This window comes from Tenrec ecaudatus, chromosome 10 (assembly GCF_050624435.1).
Source record: "Tenrec ecaudatus isolate mTenEca1 chromosome 10, mTenEca1.hap1, whole genome shotgun sequence".
Classification (NCBI taxonomy): Eukaryota; Metazoa; Chordata; class Mammalia; order Afrosoricida; family Tenrecidae; genus Tenrec; species Tenrec ecaudatus.
In genome coordinates this window covers 653,062-671,503 of record NC_134539.1, presented here as the reverse complement: position 1 = coordinate 671,503, position 18,442 = coordinate 653,062, and the positions used below count along the sequence as shown (strand labels likewise).

The following is an 18,442-nucleotide window of genomic DNA, read 5'->3' as shown; positions in this document are numbered from 1 at the left end:
TCTCCAGCAGGGTACAGCTGGGGAGTCCACTCACCCGTCACCTCTCTCACCCTCGGGTCTACCTGCTGGCACTGGCACCTACCCTGGCATGCAGCTATATCCGCCAACCTCAGCCCTGGTCTCCCCAGCACAGCCCTGCGGGTCTAGCTCAGTCTGGAAGCCCAGGGTGTCCTCCCAGACTGCTGCCAGTTCCAGTGTGTTGGCACACCAGCTATTCCCAGCACTCGGGAGAGGCAGCACAGGGCAGGATGGCGGGCACTTCCAGCTCAAGCTATGTGGATGCCCACCTGTGAGCCTCCCCCCACACCCCGCCCCCCATGAGCAGACCATCCAGAGTGTGTCATCAGTGCTGTTTATTGAGTTGGCTCCTGCCAGGGACTTCCTGTTTGTTCAAGGGGTAGTGGGTGCTGGCTGGGCTGGGAGGCCCACCATGGGCCAACTGGGCAGGGCAGGGGCAACCTTGGCCAGAGTCCACTCGGGGCCACTGTCCAGCAGCACCCCTGTGGAGCCTGTTTGCAGCAAAGGGGGCCCACACACCTCAGATGCACCTATTGCATCCCAGCACAGTTCCTGAGCACCTGGCTGCTCTGGCAGTCGGGGGACACAGCCAGGGAGTAGGGGGCAGCCTGGCAAGGGGTGGGGACACAGTGAGGGCAGGCCCTGGGGGTCAGAAGTAGAGGGCTGGCTCGCTGCGGAAGTCGGAGAGGTCACTCTGGCTGGCAGGGGTGAGCTGAGGGGAGAGTAGAGGTGGCTGGAGCTGGTGTACCTGGAAGGCACCCTCCCCGGTCACTTGCAGGCCCTGCTCCCGCAGCCCCTGGGGGGCCAGCTCACCATGACTTCCTTCGGGAAGGGCTCCACCTCCCGAGGTGCGGGCTCTGCTTTCTGCTCCTGCCACTGGCTGAAGGCCACTGCGTGCTTTGGAGTGTAACTGGACAGAGCTGCAGTGGAATGGGGTTGTGAGAGGGCCTGGGGGCCCAGCCCGTCTCCCAGGAGCTGTGTACCCAAGACGACTCTCACCTGAGCTGCCTTCAGACCCCGCACTATGCACCAAAGTGGCCCTGGGCAGGAAGAGTGTGAAAGCCGCCGGCCCAGTCATGCTCTCGGAGCCTGAGCCCTCGGAATCTGCCTCCTCCTCCTCCTCCTCCTCCGACCGCAGCAGGGAGCTCTCTGACGGGTACTCGAACGTGGTCTGCAGGCTCTTGTCGTTGAAGGAGATCTTCATCTGAGGACAGAGACCTCTGTTAGCAGTCCCTCTCTGGGCTTCTGATGTCAGGGGCAGTCAGTCATCAGACCCCAACAGGGGTGGGGCCAGTGTCTCCACCCCACATTGGCCAAGAGAAAGCCCCTCCAGTGAGCCACAGCCTGGGCACTCTCACCTGCTCACCAGCCAATCCCAACCCTGGGCGGCCGGGCGGCCTCACCCCTGATCATGAGGCAGGGCCCCCAGTCATGGGGCTGTGGGGCTAGCCCCACCCAGATCTGTAGCTCAGGGCAGGAGGTCCAGAAACTGCTCCTGGTGGAGCCCTACCCCTACACAAAACCTCTGCCATATTGGGGACTCTACCCCCCTGGCTCCAAGCAGCCCTAGCTGTTGGCTGGGGCCCTCCCCAAGGTCAAGTTCATGTCCAAGTTTGCTGGGCACCTGGATGAGCCTGCCTGCCCAGCTGAGCAGGGCCACCAAGGCAAGCAAGGGCCTGGTACTCTCGTGGCCCAAGAGGTGCTCGTGCCAGCCCTGGGAGGGTGCCCTGTCCCCTGACAGCCAGCCCATAGTTCCCTAAGCTGCTCCTCACCGTCCTCAGTGAAGGGGAACAATGCCAGTAGAAGCTGAGGCCACCAAGGCAGTAGGACTTGTCCTCTATTCCTAGTCTGAGGAGTGTGGGAGCACACCAGATACCAAAGCCGCCTGGCCTGGGGGCTCAGCCCCCCGCCCCTCAAAAGCCCCAGGCCTGCTTGGTGGGTCCTGCTTGGCCGGCTGGTCGGTAATGAATACACCGCAGACCCGCCCGCCCGCTTGCAGCAGATGGGAGCGGCCCCGCTGGAGCTCGAAATATTAAACTCCACCTGGGCACAGGACACCACTGGCAGCTCAAATTCCTCTCCTCCGGAAGAACTCCACCCCCCACCCCCCGGGGCAGGAGCCATGACAGGAGGGACCCTCCAGAGCGTGGAGCTCATATGAAGGCAAGAAGCAGGTGGGGTGGGGGGGACCCTGCCAGGCCTGGGGAGACACAGGGTTGGCCAGCAGCCGAGTCCCTTCCCCCATGTTCATGGGCCTGGCCCAGAAAGGTGTGCAGGCTGCCAGTCACAGGTGCCCACGCAGTGCCCAACTCCACACAGCCAGGTCCCCTGTTCCCCCAACCGCCCAGCACGGCACAGCATGGGGTAACCCAGGTCCCACCCGCCAGCCCACCAAGAGTGTTCCCTCTGGCCAGCTGTGAGGCCCCAGTGTGCATCCCAGAGGGAATGGGGTCCTGGGCCCCTGGACGCCCCTCAGAGGATGGGGCTTTCCTCCCTCCTAGGGACTGTGCCCTGTGAGCCCAAAAAACCAAGCTGCGTCCAACCCCCTGCTGGCTGAGGAGCCTGTGAGAGGCCGGGTGCTGGTGCCTGAGCGGATTATTATGCTGCTGTGCACGTGACCTGCCCACAGGGCCAGCTGAAGGGGCTGGGCACACGGCCCGAGACTGACACAGCCTGGCAGGGCAGGGTTGGGGGGCCAGGTCACCCACACCCAGGCTATAAGCCCCAGCCTATGGGCCCCAAGTCTCCCAGCCTGAGCCCTCCCCTGCTGGGACCAGTCAGTAGGTCACAGGGCACCCGTGACTCAGACAGCTGGGAGGGCCCAGGCAGGAGGGTGCGGCTGGGCCTGGCCCTTCTTGCACCTGCCAGCAGGGACTTTGTCCACTGCCCTTGCAGGGGGGGCCACACTGAGCCCCCAGCCTAGCCATCTCAGCCCACAGGGGGCCCCTGTTGGAGACACCCATCATGACTACTGCTCTGAGCTGTGGGTGGGGTGCCAGCCCCTCCCCCACTCCACCTTCAGTAGCCAGCCACATGCTTCCTTTCACCTCCCTGGTGGCTGCTGCCTGTGCCACACAGCCCCTGCCAGGTCAGAGCCCCAGCTCTGGGACATGAGGGATTGCCATGCTGGCCTGGGCTCCAGACAGACCAGGAGGGGCCCTGCAGGAGGAGTTGGAAGATAGGGCTCCAGCCCCAGGCCCTCTGCCAGATGTGGCACCATGGCCCACGCCCCCAGAGGTGGCTGCCTGGGGCAGGGTACGTCATCAGGAAGAGCACAGGGGAGGGTGGCACCTGGGCCCCAGAGGGGGTCTGGGAGGGTTTAAAGGCCAGCAGTCAGGCTGAGAGCCCAGACCGGGAAGGGCACTGGACTGTGGGGGGCACATCGTAGTGATGCCCTGAGGGTGGGAACAGGGCAGGCATTGAGGGAATTGAGGGTGACCTCCAACCTCATCCCAGAGGCCTCCAAGCTCACGAGATGCAGGGAGGGGCTGGACTCCTCTCAGCACGGGCTCTCCAATGGCACAGCCCCTGCCACTGAGAACTGCCATCACCCGCCTTTGAAAAGGCAGGGCTAACAAAAAAAAAGAAAGAAAGAAAAGAAAAGGCAGGGCTTTGCCAGCCCCGAGGACCCACAGGCCCAAAGGCCATGCGCTCCTCCCATCTGAGACCCCCCCTGGGGGAGGGTGCAGGTAGGCTAGCATAGGCAGGGAGGGCAGCTTGGGACAGTGCAGCCTTCTCTTGGGGGAAGGGCCTGCTGTGACCCCATGTGCCCAGTGCTCACTCAAGCTCCACGGCCCACGGACAGGGTCACACAAGAGCCATACATACTAAGACAGCCTCACCCTGTGCCACATCCACTCCAAACGGGCCCATGTGCTGCTTCACGCCACCGGGCAACACTGCCCCTGCCCCAGGCCAGGCCCTGCTCTGCCAGGTCGGGCTTCCCCAGGCAGGAAGGCAGACCAAGCTGCCTGACAGTCATGGACCCCAGCCCCAGGCTGGCACAGAGACCACTACCGGACATCCACCTGAACCCCCAATCCCCAGGCTGGCAGAGACCACTCCGGGCATCTACCTGGACCCCCAACCTCTAGGCTGGCACAGAGACGCTCCTGGGCATCCACCTGGACTCCCAACCTCTAGGCTGGCATAGGGACCACTCCTGAGCATCCACCTGGACCCCAGCCCCCAGGCTGGCACTGAAGCTGTGACAAGCTGGCCTGCCCCTCCCCCAGCCAACCCAGGGCTTGCTCCTCACCGTGGACCTGCCTCCTGTCACCTGTTCCTGCTCTGTTAGGCCCTGGGAGCTTCTTTGCCCTTTGCCCCCCAACAAGCTCTGTCCTGGGCCTGGGACAATAGCCTTCTGGTGCAACAGGAAGCTGGGTCCAAAGAGGGCACGCACCCAGGGTGGGTGGGCTTAGTGCTTGCCCAGGATCTAGGACACAGGCTAGGTGCTAAGCAGCCCCAGCTCAGCACTCCACCTGTTACCTGGGCAGGGCAGCTGACACCTCTGCCACAAAAGTGACCCCTCAGCCCCGCTCAGGCCAAGGGTCAGACAAAGGTGTGGGGGTGGCTGGGGGGATGCTCCAGAAGCACTGTGGGCAGGCGGACAGGGGTGCCAGGCAGGGCAGATGGCCCTCACGAGGGCGCACAGGCAGGGGAGAGTGGTACCAAGGCCAGCACTGGAGGAAGTGCAGGAGGTGGGGGAGGTGGCCGTAAGCCTGGGAGCCAGCAGGTAGAAAGGGGGAGGGTTAGTGCTCAGAAGTATTGCCCACCCATCACCCATGGAAACAGGCTGGGGGAGCACTGGCCTTGAGGGCTGTGCTGGGTGCAGCCCTGGGTAACGCCCATTATGGCTGCTTTGGGTTTTGGGGGGGGTTGCCGGCAAAGGGGAAGGCCTGTGGGGTTGGCCTTGGAATTTGTCCCCGGAAGCACCCCAGAGCTGGAAGAACCAGGAAGAATGTGAGGGAGACTTTTCTGTGCCCCATGTTCCAAGTGAGCGAGCAGCCCCTCCCTAGCACCACCTGCAGACGGGCCTGGTGCCCAGTCAGATCCTGCTGCCCCTGCAGCAGAGTTCTAGCATGCACGCCCCAAACCAGGGCCACAGAAGGTCACTGCAGGCCTCTGAACCAGGGCCAGTATGTGTACTTCTCCCAGTGGAACCTCTAGCCCAACCCACCTTCTCAGTCCCCTCTGCCCACTATGTTACAGCCATGGGGCCCTGCCCACACTGACCTTCTTCCTGGAGGCCCCAGCCTTGGTGAGGCAGGACTTCTGCAGAGCCAGGTAGCCTCCAATCACCTCAATCTCATGGGCGGCAGGGTAGCGCTTCTTTAACATGGTCCCAGGGTCACTGTGGGGCCCCACAGCCTCCTCCTCCACCTCTCTTGGCTGGGTCACCCCACTGGCCTGGCCAGAGTGCAGCTCCTCCACGGGCCCTGGCTTCCGTTTAGGCAGCACCATGAAAGTGTTGCCCCGATGGGGCTTCAGGCCCAGCGGGTGCTCAGGCTCCACTGGGTGCAGGCGGTACCAGGGAGGCGTCTTGGATTCCGGAGTCATCTCCTCATCTGAGTCCACCTCATCTATGAAGGTGACTGGGAGCTTGGAATACCCAGGCTCCCGATCATTCCTGACCAGACTGAGAACGTGGACATCCTGGGCAGGCTCAGCTTCAGTGGCCACCGGCAAGGAGGGGGGTGGCGACGAGGGCCTAGGCCACCTCGGTGCCCGGTCTTGAAGGGCAGTGGCTGGCTTGGGACAGCCCCCCTCTGCCACTGACCACACTGCCTCGGCCCCCAAGGGGTGCCTCTGGCAGGCAGGGCGGACATCCGCTCCAGGCACCAGCTGGGCGCTGGAGTGGTGGGGCGGCGGTGGGAAAGCCCAGCCCTGCCCTGCCTTCGGCTGTTCCACAGACTGCTTTCCCTCAGGGACACAGGCACTGGGGGTCTTGCGCTTGGGAAGGAATGTGAAGGAGTTGCGGGAGTTCACCCGGAGGCTGGCCAGGGCTCGAGCCTGGAGGTCCCCCTCAGGGATGGCCGCCATGTCGGGCTTGGGGGCAGGCCGGATCTCAAAGGAGTCATTGGCGCTGGTGGCCGCAGAGACCCACCGACGCTGGCTGGGAGTGGCACTAGCAGGACTGGCCGGGAGGGAGGCCCGAGGCATGGCGATGGTGGCACTGGGGATTTCGGGGCTTGGGGGGGCGTGCAAGGGGCGCTCCACTGACCCCACCTTTGGCTTCCACTCGCCTGCGCCCTGGGCTGCGTTGGAGGTGGCTGGTCCCGGTGGGGCCCCTGAAAGGCAGTTGGCAGAGCTGGCCGGGGGCTCGGCCGCGGGACCATTAGGGAGTGGGCGCGCGCCCGAGCCGCGATTTAGGCCCCGGGGGTGCACGGTGAAGGAGTTGCTACCAGTCTTCTGCAGGAAGTCGCTGCGTCGGGCCCCGGGGCTGGCCCCATCGCCACAGCGCTCCCGCTCGAACCAGGCGGCTCTCTCGCCCACGCGCGGGGCGGCAGGAGCACCAGCGGCTGCGGGCGGAGACTTTGGCACCGCGGGCGGAGGGGGGCGGGTGCGCTCCGGGCTCCCACGGCGCCGCGGCGGGGAGGGCGCGCGCGGCGCGGCGCCGCTCAGCGGGTCGAACTTCTCCAGCAGCCGGCTGACCCGGCCCGGCGCCGGCTCGAACACCAGCACCTCCGCGGCGCGTATCTCGGCGGCGGCGGCGGCGGCGGCGGCGCGGCCGGGCGGCGCGGGCGCGAAGCCGGGCGCTGACTCGATGATGAGGATGTTGTCGGCGCGGATGGTGCGCAGTCCCGGCACGCACAGCTCCAGCTCCAGCAGAGGCGGCGGCGCCGGCCGCGCCCCCGGCGCGCCCGCCCGCCTCCCGCGCCCGCGCCGCCGCTCCGACTCGAGCCGCATGAAGGGGTTCTCGTGCAGCGGGCCCAGGCTGTCGGCTAACACCAGGCGCTCGGCCGCCGGCTCGGCCACTGCCCCCGCCGGCCCCGGCCCCGGCGCCGCGCCCCCGCCCAGGGCGGCCAGCTTGGCGCGCTTGCGTTCTAGGATCTCCCGCTTCCAGGCGGGCAGCGCTGTGCGGGGGCCCGGGCCGGGCCGCCCCAGGCCGGCCATGCTGCCGATGCGGCCGGCGGCGCGAGCTGCGCGGACTGTGCCCGGCCGGCCGGCGACCCGCGCGCCACCGCCCCCCGCTGACCCGAGCGGGGCCCCGCCTTCTCCTGGGCCACCACCCATTGGGGGAGGTCCGTTCGGACCCGCCCCCAGATGGCCGCCCTTCCTATGGCAAGGGAGAACTGTTCTCCCCGAGTCCCAGCCCTGGAAACAGCCCCGTGGATTGGAGGACGAGTGCCTCGACCCCGCCCCTCAGGCTCCCGGGGCTTGCCCCCGACGCCTCCCGTCGGTCATTGGTGGCCCAGCTTCCGCCTCTGCGCGCTGGCATCTGGGTTCGGAGCTTGGGGCGGCGGAGGCTAGGGTAGGGGCTGGGACAGGTCTTAGGGCGCAGTTGTGACCTTGGCTGAGGCTGGATCTTCCTTAGGGCGGCACTCAGCCCACCAGCGCCTCCGCAGGCGGTGCACAGGGTCACCGGTCCGCACCCTGTGCTCCTCAGGTGTGGGTGCTCTGCAGGACCTAGTGAGTGCCAATCTAGGAGCCCCACCTTGCCCCCAAGGAACCAGTTGTCCGGGAGGAGGCATGGAGCCCTTAGTTTACATAAAGTTGTTTTCATTCAGTGCTCAGCAAGTACGAGAACCTGCGACCCAAGGAAGAATGTTTAGCGTCTCAAGGCAGGGTCCCTTCCTCCTGCAGACGCTCTCCAGGAGGGAAATCAAGGCAGGGGGTGAGAGGGGCCTCACTCCCCTACACCTGGTCCCACTGTACTCTCCCCCTGCAGAACTTCCCTCCTGGGCTGCAACAGTGTGCGCCCTGGCCCCGAAGGCACAATTTCCCGCATCCACAGCCTGCAAGGGAGACTATGAGGAGTCTGGAGTAAAGGTTAGGGCACCGACTGCATTGACCAGTCACCTCTCACCGCTCCCCTTCCGGGCCCTGCCCTCACCAGGGGCAGTCAGGAAGTTACTGGACAGAGACAGCTTTAGGGGCTGTGCGTCCTGCCAGCACCTCATTGCAGCCTGTCCCCTACCCGACAAATGGGGCTCTGTGAACACTGGTCGCCAGCCTCCCTAGCCTTAGTCAGAAGCTCTGCTGAGGCCTGTGGGGACCACAGCAAGGCATACACAGTGCCCTGGCCAGGACCACCTCTCCTCCCCACCAGGCAGAGCTTAGGCAGAGTCCCACCCTTAGCCCCACAGAACAAGGCTGGTGGAACCCCAGCCTTCCAGGTGCCAAGCCTCTTTCCTCAGACACTCTCAAAGCAGCCCGCCTCAGGTATTAAGCTTGAAGCTCTACGTTTGAAACCATCAGCTTGACCTCCAAGTTGGGAGCTGGAACTGGACCAGCACAGCAAAGAAGGATTTGGAGACTCACCCTTAAAAGGCAGCATGTACTTGGCTGGACAGTCACCCAGCAAGCCCAGCCCACCCAGCCCAAGATCCACTGCCAAAAAGTCGATTCTGACTCAATGACCTTCTCTCAAGTTCCAAGCCTCATTTTTCTCCTGAGGAGCAGCCAGTGGGTTTAAACAGCTGGCCTTGCGAACCAACCTTGCCTCCCTCCAGAGCTCATGACCCCTCACAGAATTCTCACCACAAGCTGAGGTCCTAGAGCAGAGCTTGAGGGGCCAGTGCTTAGAGAGGTTTCTGACTGCTGCACTGAAGGGAGGCTACTGGCCTCCACTGGGCCGGGCTGGATGCTGCTCGTCATCCAGGGCTCCCTACCCCAACTCACACATACACCATCCCACGTAGCACTTATTTTTACAGCTGTAGCAATAACACACTATGCTCAAGTGCTCCCTTGGGGGGAGGGGGTCGCCCTACCTGTCTCCCAGGCCTCCAGGAGCAGGGCACAGAGATCCTCTCAGGGATGAGGCCACTTGTGCCCCCACAACCTCCAATCTGGGAGCTGCTGCTGCTCTATAACCCCAGGTATGTGACGGCCAAGGCAGTCACTGTGAGCTACAGCAAAGCTCAAAACACGCTCGATTTATTTCCTTTCAGCACATGTTCTCATTTGGCACTTGACCGGCATCATCTGAAGCCTTTGGGCCAACAAACCTGGGCCTTGATCAGTTCTCAGCGACCAGAGGGCCACTCGAGAGCTGAATGTTTGTAGGCCTTGGTGCTCGTGAATCTCAGAGTCCCTGTCCTCCTCTCTGGCTTCCTGGTCGGAGGAACCAAACTCAATCTGCCTCAGGTGTGCTAGCAGTGCTGGCAGGGGCGGGGGTGGGAAAGGGGGGACAGGACAGGGCACAGGGGATGGTGTGAAACTGCTCTGTGCAGAGAAGGGCCAAGCAGTGCCTTGCTCAGCCAGGTCCCTCAGGCAGACAAGCCAGCCTTGGGTCCCACCAGGGCCTATTCACCAGGTGTCCGTCTTCATAGGCTGCGTGCTGGTTCAGTTCCCGTGCGTGCATAAGGAGGTCTAGGTGAATGGTCGGGGAGCATTGCTCCAGCATTGCTGCCTTGGGGCAGGGGTGCTTTTCCATGGGCTCTTCAGAGCTCATCAGTAGACGTTACAGGTGTGCTGTCCAGCTCTCAGAGGCGATGGGGACTGTCCTGCCTGGGCGCCTACTCAAGGCAACTCAAGATTTCCAGCTGGGGGCTGCTGTGGGGGTGACCTCAGACACGTTTGGGGCTGTGAAAATGGTCCACCACTCCCGTGGGGAAGGAAGGGTCAGGCTGGAGGTCCTCTGCGGGCTAGTTGACCCGGCAGGCGCGGATCATGAGCAGCTGCAGGAGAATGAAGACAGGCGACGTGATCAGGCCGAACCAGAGCTCGCGCGTCTGCTCCACCAGCTTCTGGCACAGTAGCATCTCAAAGACGAACTTGAGGCTCAGGACGGTGAGGACCCAGAAGAGGCGAAGCACGGCCAGCCTTTTCTCTCCGTCCTGGAAGAGGCGCACGGACACGATGGTAGTGAAGTAGGCGCTGAGGCCGTCAGCGGCGAAGAAGGGCACGAACACGTTCCACCAGGAGAGGCGGGGGACCAGGTCGTCCACACGCAGTGCCAGTAGCACAGAAAACACCAGCAAGGCCAGCAGGTGCACGAAGATCTCGAAAGTGGCAAAGCCCAGCCACTGCACCAGCTCCCGCAGCGAGAAGAGCATCGTGCCGCCGGAGAGCGGGCCGAGCCCCGGGCTCCCGGCCAGCCGAGGGTTCCACCTGCTGGGCTGCGCCTCCTCTCCCTGCCGGCGCCGCCCGACGCAGGCGCCAGGCGCGACGGGCAGCGAGCGGAGCCCCCTGGCCCGGCTCTCGGTCCCCGCGCGCCGCCGATCCCCCGGCCCCTGCCCAGGAGCCCGCCCTGGCCGCCGGCAGACGCCCGCCTCGCTCGGACGCCATGCCCCGGCGGGCGCGGTCCAATGGCGTCACTTCCGGCCCGCGGCGGAAGCCGGAACAAGAGCTGGCCCCCGCGGCCGGGTTCCCCGTGAGCTCCCGGCTTCCGTGGGCGTCCTTTATCTGGAGAACCCCCCCGGCTCCGGGCCGCGCCCCAATGTCGAGCCCGCGGCTTCTGGTGCTCTTCGGTAGCCAGACCGGCACGGCTGAGGATGTGGCTGAGAGGCTGGGCCGCGAGGCCCGCCGCCGACGGCTGGGCTGCCGGGTGCTGTCCCTGGATTCCTACCCAGTGGTGAGGACCCCCGAGCATCTACGCCTGGTGGGGGTCCTTGATCGATCCCACAGCGCTGGGGACGAAGGACCCAGGGAGGAGGGTGCAGTCCGAGTGCACGTGAGCCCCTGACCCTCCTAGGGGCTGGGGGACGTGGCAACCATCCGGACCTTCACAGCTGGAGAGCTTACCCTTGTGTCTTTCTGTTGAGGTGCATCTGATTAACGAGCCCTTGGTGATATTTGTTTGTGCAACCTCAGGCCAAGGAGACCCCCCTGACAATATGAAGGTGAGGTGCATTGGATCCGGTCCCCCTTTCCAGCCCGCCCTCCCCCCCCCCCATCATCCTGGGAGTCACAGAGGCACAGGAGTTAGGTGTCCTGTGTCCACTGCACACACACTCTTGTGGGCCTCACCTGCGCCCGCCACCCCCCCCCCCCCCCAAGCCTGGGAGGCCATTATCTCTGGGTGGAGCTCAGGACCCAATGATCTCTTCTTCATGGTCAACTCTCCTGTGTATCCAGTGGCCCTCGGAAACGGAAACCCACAGGGGCAGTTCTGCTCTTCCCCACAGGGTCGCCGTGAGTCAGAGTCCACTCATTGGCAGTGAGTTTGGTGGCACAGGGGTTAAGCTCTCATGAGCAGCTAACCCAAAGATCGGAGGTTTGAATCCATCAGCCGCTCTGCAGGAGGCAACTGTGACTGAATGCCTAGAATCATCACAGGCTGGGAGGCCTTAGGGGGCATTCTTGCTCTGCCCTGTAGGGTCTGTCAGAGTCAGGACAGAGGCAGCAACCTTGGGCTTGGGTTTAATATTGTTTACATGAGTTTGGTTCTGCGAGTCTGGAATGCATCTTGTGTTGTCCCGGACTGCTTGACCTTCAGCGGATGCTCTGTAGCCACCTACTGAGCACACTTCAGATTCCAGCTGGAACAGGGCAGCCACGTGTCTGCTCTCATGGTTGCACAAGGACTCCACTCTGGGCTACTAACTGCAAGGTCAGCGATTCAAGCCCATCAGTTGCTCTGTGGCAGCTTGCTTCTCGAGAGGTTTTACGATCAGCAGTGCTTGGGGCAGCAGAGTTCTACAAGCCAGGTCAATAGGAACCCGGGTTTTTGAACTCACAGTATGGCCAAAGTGGCCGGATGGGTGGACAAATAAGTACTGGAGAACCCATGCTGCCAAGGGTGGGCCAGGTGGTATGGTGCCTCTTGCTCCACCTGGGGCTTGGGGCAGCTTGTGGAAGAAAAGCATTAAGCGCAGCCCTGGAGGGCAGTAGGGGGAGGCGGGCCTGGGAAGGGGGAGCTGCCTGTGCAGGGAGAAAGACCGCCCGCCATGGGGAGAGCAAGATGCAGTTCATTGCAGCAGCAGCAGAGCACATCTCAGGTGGGAGAGGCAGGAGGTCAGTCGCCTCTGGGCTGGGGAATCCTGTATTTTAAGCAGACCGCTGTGTGTCTGCCTGGGAGCCATGTGTGGCCCAAACTTGGGGGTGGCTGGGGGTAAGGCAGGTAGGTGTACCCCAGAGAAAAGGGGACATGGGAATATGGACAATGAGGAGAAAGCAGAGCCAGCCTGAGTTCAGGTTTGTGTCAGCACAGGATCAGAAGGCCAGTCTCCATGGGGCCAGACAGAGGTGCCCATCGGTCTGGGCTAGCATTCCATGTTGGTGTGGCTGACAGTCAGTCTGGGAACTCAGAAGGGGAGGGTGAGGTGTGAGAAAGGAGGAGCCAGCCCCCTGCCAGGCCACACTGAACATCGGAGTGTGGGAACTCAGAGGAAAGCCTACGTGAGGGCAGCAGGGGCTCTGGGGCCAAGTAGAACGCCTCCAGCATGTTTCCACAGCTGTGAACCCTTGCAGAAGCAGACTGCCCCCCTTAACCCACCACACTCTTGGGGGCCCCCTAGTCACTTGGAGAGGGGCTTGGATGGGGCCACAGATTCAGTCCATGACACGTGGAAATCAGGGTGTGTCAGGAGAGAGTGTTGTAGGTGGAGGGCCGTCAGCTGGGGGCACACAGCGGAGGGAAGGTAGCAGTCATGGCAGGTGGACGCAGATGGAGACAAGTGCCAGGGAAGCCTCCCAGCACTGAAGTCCATGGGCAGGGAGGCGGCCAGCTTCACCCTAGGCCCCTTGGGTGGGTGCAGACAAGGTGCCTACCAGGCAGGCAGACACTTACTTCTCCAGGGAGCCAGGCAGACAGACCCTTCCTCCTTGCCAGCAACCCAGTCCACCAGCCCAGCCCCACAGCATCTTACGCAGCCCCTGTGAGAAAAGGTTCTGGGTCACAGGGCAGACCGCTGGGGACAGGCCCGAGGGGTCACAGAGCAGAGCCGAGCCTGGCGCTAGGCAGAGAAGCCCGAGGGAGTCGGGCAGGCAGCCAGAGGGTTCTCCCGGCACATGTAACAGCAGAGACACGGGGAACAAACAGAAGGTGCCAGTCTCCAGAGATCCCTGAAGGGTCAGAGTGAGCAGAGGACGGGCTGTCCCAGCTCAGGAGGGGGAGGCCCAGCTGAGGAACAACCAGAGCCTGGAGGCCCTTTCCCAGGCACAGAACAAGGCCACCGGAGTGCGTGGGCAAGGGCCCAGCAGCCACGTTTCCACAGTGGTCTTGGAGGAGGGAGGCCTCCTGGGATCTCGAGCAAGCACACACCAGGGCCAGCTCGTGACCCTGCTGGGAAAGCCCAGGTGACAGTGAGGCTCAGAACAGGGGCCCAGCTGGCTAATGTCATTCCTTCAGGGCCCCTGGGTCTTGTCGACCTGCCTAAGATGACAGGCCCCGAGCAAACCCCAACCTGGGGTGGGAGGAGTGGCACTGGTGTTTAGGGCCCTACTCAGGGAGGGGTGAGATGTCCAGTCCGACTGGCCCCCTCTGCCTGACGCCCTCAGGCATGAAAAGGTCTGAGGCTCAGACCTTGGCAGTCCAGGTGAGCTAGTGGGCCAGGCTCCCCTGGGCAGAAAATGCCGGCTTCCCCGGGCCCCTCGGTGGCGACGGGGAGTCACTTTTCCTCCTCAGGCTTGTTCACGGGGTGTCTGGCCTCTGTAAATCATTGCTGCCGCCCCTGTTACCTTCTTCCCATGGGGCCCTCCAGAGCCTGGCCTTCCCCTCCACTCAGTGTTGGGACCCCACCGCGGCAGCCCTGGGCATGCCCCTGAGGGGCAGCTGCTCTCAGCAGGGGTCTCTTCTGCTTGTAGAACTTCTGGAGGTTCATCTTCCGGAAGAACCTGCCACCGACCTCCCTCTGCCAGGTGGATTTTGCGGTCCTGGGCCTCGGGGACTCCTCGTATGTCAAGTGAGTCAGCAGGGCCCCGTGACAGCAGCACCTCACCCCCAAGCACCCCCAGTGTGGGTAGGTCCCCAGGAGTGGGAGGGGAGGGAGGGCTTACAAGACTTCCCCTGGTTGCCCAGTGACACTCTGACATCCTGAGACTCCAGAAAGAGCACAGAGACCACGCCATGCTGCCGGCCTACTCCTGTGATGGACAGATAGAACAATGCAGCCTGGGTGCAGCCCCTGGGCACTGCCAGCCCTAAAGAAGGATGGCCTCACCTACCCTGCTTCGGAGCAATGCTAAGACACCCTCCTGGCCCTGGGAGCACGGCTCAGACTCCCCCAGCTCCCAGCTCCAGCCAGAAACCCTAGGCATGCCACACCTCTGCTCACTCCTTAATCTGTGATGCAGGCCCTGCCTGAAAGCTCCCCCAGGGTGAAGCACAACCCGGCTCTCCTCCAGGGCCTCCTGGTTCCCAGGTTCCCAGCTTCTGCGGGAGCTCCGTGGGCCAGTGCCTGCATTCACGAGTCTGCTGCAGGGCAGCTGCCAGGCTGCTGCACCAGTTTCCAGCTGCACACAGGCCATTGACACTTAGCTTCTCCCTGTCGGCTTCCCTCCACCGGCTCACAGGCTGCCTACTTGTAAGCCAGCTCCTTGATGGGACAGCCCACTAGGGTCCCACTGACCAATCGCCTCTCTGTAGGTCACAGTCACTTCATCTGCATAGCAGGCTATAGTCCCTCATTTGCAAAGGGTACCGGTCCAACCCTTGCAAAGGGTACCGACCAATCACAGGGCCGACTATAGCCCAAGACCAGACAAAAAGTACCCTGGGAAGCTTTGCTCAACCTGGGGCACACCTGAGGGAGTGGAGGCAGGTGTGTGGGGCTTTTTGTCAGAGAATCACAACAAAGGCCATAAAAAGGGCTCTGCCTCAGTTCATGGCCACCTCTCCACACCCCGAGTCTCTCCGTGTCTTAAATGACGGGCAGTGCTGCCTGGCTTGCATTCTCAAGGGTCCAACCTGTGGGTCAAGGGCTGCTGGGCCTCCACTGGCCCACACACGGTGTGGGGTCATGGGAACGCTCAGGAGGAACCTGGTTACTCATGGGACAAGCTGGAGTTGGCCCTGTGACCCAGCTCGCCCTGGAGACTGTCCTGCACAGACTGTGGTCATCCAGCCCGAGGCGCAGGTGTGCAAGGGACCAGACCCACAGGACCCTTGGCCTGACTCCACTGCAGCACTGGGCTCTCAGTACCCCGGCACAGGCACTGCAGCCCACAGCTCCACTTCTCAGCCTCCTGTGATGGCTTAGAAATCAGAGAGAAGGCAGGTTGTTTGTGGCTGGGCTGCCCTGGCTCCCAGACCCCAACCGTTTTATGGGGTCTCCTGGGCTCCGTGTTGCCACCCCCCAGGCCTCTGGACCCTGACGGACATTCCCCAGGGCCACCTGGCTCTCTGTGCCCCACATCGGGCCTGCCCCCGCCCCCAGCCCTGCTCTGTCCCTGCACAGGTTCAATTTTGTGGCCAAGAAGCTGCACCGCCGACTGCTGCAGCTTGGGGGCTGCGCACTCCTGCCCGCCTGCCTGGGTGATGACCAGCATGAGCTGGGGTGAGTAAGCACCTGGACAGGGGGAGGGGAACAGCTGTTGGGGGCCTTCATGAGCCCGTTGTTCCCACAGGCCCGATGCCGCCATCGATCCTTGGCTGCGAGAGCTGTGGGTGCAGGTGCAGGAGCGCCTCCCATCACCGGCTGGCCTCAGTGCCATCCCGCCAGGCGTCCCGTGAGTTCAGCAGCTGGGCACCCAGGGATGTGGGCAAGGGGTCCTGGGGGCCTCATGATGAATACACACCCTCTTCACAGTTTACCCTCCAAGTTCACCCTGCATTTCCTGCCGGGGACCCCCAAGACTGAGGAGCAGCAGGCACCCCCAGCAGGCCCTCAAGAGCCCCCCTCACAGCTCCGACCCTTCCTGGCACCCATGGTCTCCAATCAGAGGGTCACCGGTGCTTCACACTTCCAGGACGTCCGGCTGCTCGAGTTCGACATCGCTAGCTCTGGGGTCAGGTGGGCTCATGAATGGGCGCCAGGGTCTGACAGTGACAGAGCAGTGGCAGGTTGGGGGTCCTGGGAGACACAAGAACACAGCTCAGGCCGCTCCCCACCTGGGGGATATAGGGCACTTGGGGGAGCTGGTGTCTGATGGGTCCCCCCATACCCCCTCACTGACACACCTATCACTGCCCCTATCCACACATCTCCCCACTGCTCTCCCACACAGCTTTGCAGCTGGGGATGTGGTGCTGATCCAGCCCGAGAACTCGGCCAGCCACGTCCAGCAGTTCTGCCAGCTGCTAGGTCTGGACCCGGATCAGAACTTTGTGCTGCAGCCCCGGGAGCCAGGTGAGCCAGGGCTAGGTGGGCCAGGAGCAGGATGGGCACCTCCTGCCATGCCCCAAGTGACCCCACCCACCCCTGCAGATGCTACCTGCCCTGCGCGGCTGCCTCAGCCCTGCTCCGTGCGGCACCTGGTGGGCCGGTATTTGGACGTGGCCGGCGTCCCACGCCGCTCCCTCTTTGAGCTGCTGGCCAGCCTCTCCCCAGATGAGCTGGAGCGGGAGAAGCTGCTGGAATTCAGCTCAGCAGGGGGCCAGGAGGCCCTCCACGCCTACTGCACCCGGCCCCGAAGAACAGTCCTGGAGGTGGGCACGGGCGGCCTCGGGGCCGGAGCCCAGAGAGGGAGACAGTCTGTGGGACGCCCCCCCAGGTGCTCTGTGACTTTCCTCACACAGCGGCAGCCGTGCCCCCCGACTACCTGCTGGACCTTATACCCCCAATCCGACCACGCGCCTTCTCCATCGCCTCCTCCCTGGTGGTGAGGCCTGGCACCTGGGGGACTCCATGTGGGGTGGGGGCAGGGCATGTCAGGCCTGTACCGAGTGGCCAGCTCATAGCTGCTGTCCGCTCCCAGACCCTCCCTGGGCGGCTGCAGATCCTGGTGGCCGTGGTGCAGTACTGGACACGCCTCAAGGAGCCCCGCCGGGGCCTGTGCTCCTGCTGGCTAGCTTCTCTGGACCCTGGACAAGGTAGCTGTCTGCTCCCGGGCAGGGGTGGTCCCAAGACCCCTTCTCTTCAGGCAGACCCCCTCAGGCCAGCCCTGCTGCCTCCTCACACTCCTCTCCCCACTGCAATAGGACCTGTCCAGGTGCCCCTGTGGGTGCAGCCTGGGAGCCTGACCTTCCCAGAGACGGCAGATACACCAGTGGTCATGGTGGGGCCTGGGACTGGGGTGGCCCCCTTCCGAGCGGCCATCCAGGAGCGAGTGGCCAGGGGCCAGACCGGTGAGCATGCAGGGATCCCAGGACAGCAGCTTGCTTCTCAGGACTCTGTGAGCACCCCGGCCCTCCCCAGGGGCCCCACATGGAGATCCCACTGGCTCAAGTCTGCCCTGCCCGCTTCCTAGGGAACGTGCTATTCTTTGGCTGCCGCCAGCGGGACCAAGATTTCTACTGGGAGGCCGAGTGGCAAGAGCTGAAGAGGAGGGGCTGCCTCACGCTGGTTACCGCCTTCTCCAGGGAGCAGGTGTGTGCTGGGGCACCGCTGCAGACTCCGCCCCTCTGGGCGGGGACACAGACTTCCATCTCCATCCCCCCCAGGTCAGAGCCAGGCACAGGCTGCAGGCTCTGCCCCTTCTCCAGGGGGTTGGGGTGTGGATGGTTTGAGGATGGGACACAGGGCGACTGGGAGTGTACCCACCTCTCCCATCCTGCCACCCCACAGCAGCAGAAAGTGTACGTGCAGCACCGGCTGAGGGAGCACGGGCCCCTGGTGTGGGAGCTTATAAACCAACAGGGAGCCTACTTCTACCTGGCTGGGTGAGCGATGGGGTGGGGAGGGTAGAGGTGGGAAAGGAGGTGGTGCTGGGGGAGCCTACTACTACCGGATGGGTGAGCAGTGCAGAGGAGGGACTACACTCTGAGCTTCACCCCGCCTTTCAGGAATGCCAAGTCCATGCCGGCCGAGGTCACGGAGGCCTTGACGTCTGTCTTCCAGGAGCAGGGCGGGCTGTCGGGGCCCGACGCTGCTAGCTACCTCACGGGGCTGCAGCGCGCACTCCGCTTCCAGGCCGAGACCTGGGCCTAGAACCCCGCAGGCTGAGCAAGGGCGTGCCCATCCTCCTCAACAGCCCAGTGCCCCTGCCCTGGCCCTGGGTTCTGGCTGGCTGGAGCCAGGCTGTGGGCCCTTCCCTCACTGGAGGAATAGTGACCCAGGGTCCAGGCCCCCAGCCCTGCCCCACATCCTGTGGACAGGCCAGGTCCCAGTCACCAGGGCCACACTGAAATGTCAGGACCCGTGCCCCAGGGCAGACCTCCCTGGCAAAGGGGGGCGCAATAAATTCTCTGGGCCTCAGACATCATGGCTCCCTGTGT

The 18,442-nt window shown here is 63.7% G+C and overlaps 3 protein-coding genes across 7 annotated transcripts; 1 reads left to right on the top strand and 2 right to left on the bottom strand.

Moving 5' to 3' along the window:
- Window positions 1-336: 336 nt before the first annotated feature.
- Window positions 337-8,967, bottom strand: TPRN (taperin). 4 transcript variants are annotated; one of them, XM_075559755.1, is made up of 4 exons: window positions 5,254-8,967; window positions 1,018-1,222; window positions 832-938; window positions 337-730 (listed from the first exon to the last, which is right to left on the bottom strand). In XM_075559755.1, exons 1-4 carry the CDS (start codon window positions 7,252-7,254, stop codon window positions 668-670), a joined length of 2,376 nt encoding a protein of 791 aa, XP_075415870.1. In that variant the 5' UTR covers window positions 7,255-8,967; the 3' UTR covers window positions 337-667. The 4 variants fall into 4 exon arrangements, with proteins under 4 accessions (XP_075415870.1, XP_075415871.1, XP_075415869.1 ...); XM_075559756.1 differs by having other exon boundaries at window positions 832-983; window positions 1,042-1,222; XM_075559754.1 differs by having other exon boundaries at window positions 832-1,222.
- A 137-nt stretch (window positions 8,968-9,104) lies between these two features.
- On the bottom strand, window positions 9,105-10,486 carry TMEM203 (transmembrane protein 203). The gene has a single exon (XM_075559757.1). The coding sequence runs from the start codon at window positions 10,239-10,241 to the stop codon at window positions 9,831-9,833; it is 411 nt and encodes a 136-aa protein (XP_075415872.1). The 5' UTR covers window positions 10,242-10,486; the 3' UTR covers window positions 9,105-9,830.
- A 43-nt stretch (window positions 10,487-10,529) lies between these two features.
- NDOR1 (NADPH dependent diflavin oxidoreductase 1) lies at window positions 10,530-18,395 on the top strand. 2 transcript variants are annotated; one of them, XM_075559749.1, is made up of 14 exons: window positions 10,530-10,759; window positions 10,950-11,027; window positions 13,933-14,030; window positions 15,525-15,623; window positions 15,694-15,795; window positions 15,876-16,079; window positions 16,294-16,415; window positions 16,494-16,714; window positions 16,780-16,887; window positions 16,984-17,098; window positions 17,207-17,353; window positions 17,476-17,594; window positions 17,793-17,887; window positions 18,011-18,394. In XM_075559749.1, the coding sequence occupies exons 1-14, from the start codon at window positions 10,625-10,627 to the stop codon at window positions 18,153-18,155; spliced, it is 1,788 nt and encodes a 595-aa protein (XP_075415864.1). In that variant the 5' UTR covers window positions 10,530-10,624; the 3' UTR covers window positions 18,156-18,394. The 2 variants fall into 2 exon arrangements, with proteins under 2 accessions (XP_075415864.1, XP_075415865.1); XM_075559750.1 differs by lacking the exon at window positions 10,530-10,759 and having other exon boundaries at window positions 10,988-11,027; window positions 15,876-16,074; window positions 18,011-18,395.
- The last annotated feature ends 47 nt before the right edge of the window (window positions 18,396-18,442 follow it).

What these genes read in the sequence shown, in the direction of transcription:
- TPRN (XM_075559753.1), bottom strand. Translation starts at nt 7,254, where the DNA reads ATGGGTGGTGGCCCAGGAGAAGGCGGGGCCCCGCTCGGGTCAGCGGGG. An exon ending in CTGGGGCCTCCAGGAAGAAG is followed by an intron (nt 1,223 to 5,253) that starts GTCAGTGTGGGC and finishes CTCTGTCCTCAG; the next exon opens with ATGAAGATCTCCTTCAACGA.
- TMEM203 (XM_075559757.1), bottom strand. Translation starts at nt 10,241, where the DNA reads ATGCTCTTCTCGCTGCGGGAGCTGGTGCAGTGGCTGGGCTTTGCCACT.
- NDOR1 (XM_075559749.1), top strand. Translation starts at nt 10,625, where the DNA reads ATGTCGAGCCCGCGGCTTCTGGTGCTCTTCGGTAGCCAGACCGGCACG. An exon ending in GATGACCAGCATGAGCTGGG is followed by an intron (nt 15,624 to 15,693) that starts GTGAGTAAGCAC and finishes TTGTTCCCACAG; the next exon opens with GCCCGATGCCGCCATCGATC. An exon ending in GCCTACTTCTACCTGGCTGG is followed by an intron (nt 17,888 to 18,010) that starts GTGAGCGATGGG and finishes CCCGCCTTTCAG; the next exon opens with GAATGCCAAGTCCATGCCGG.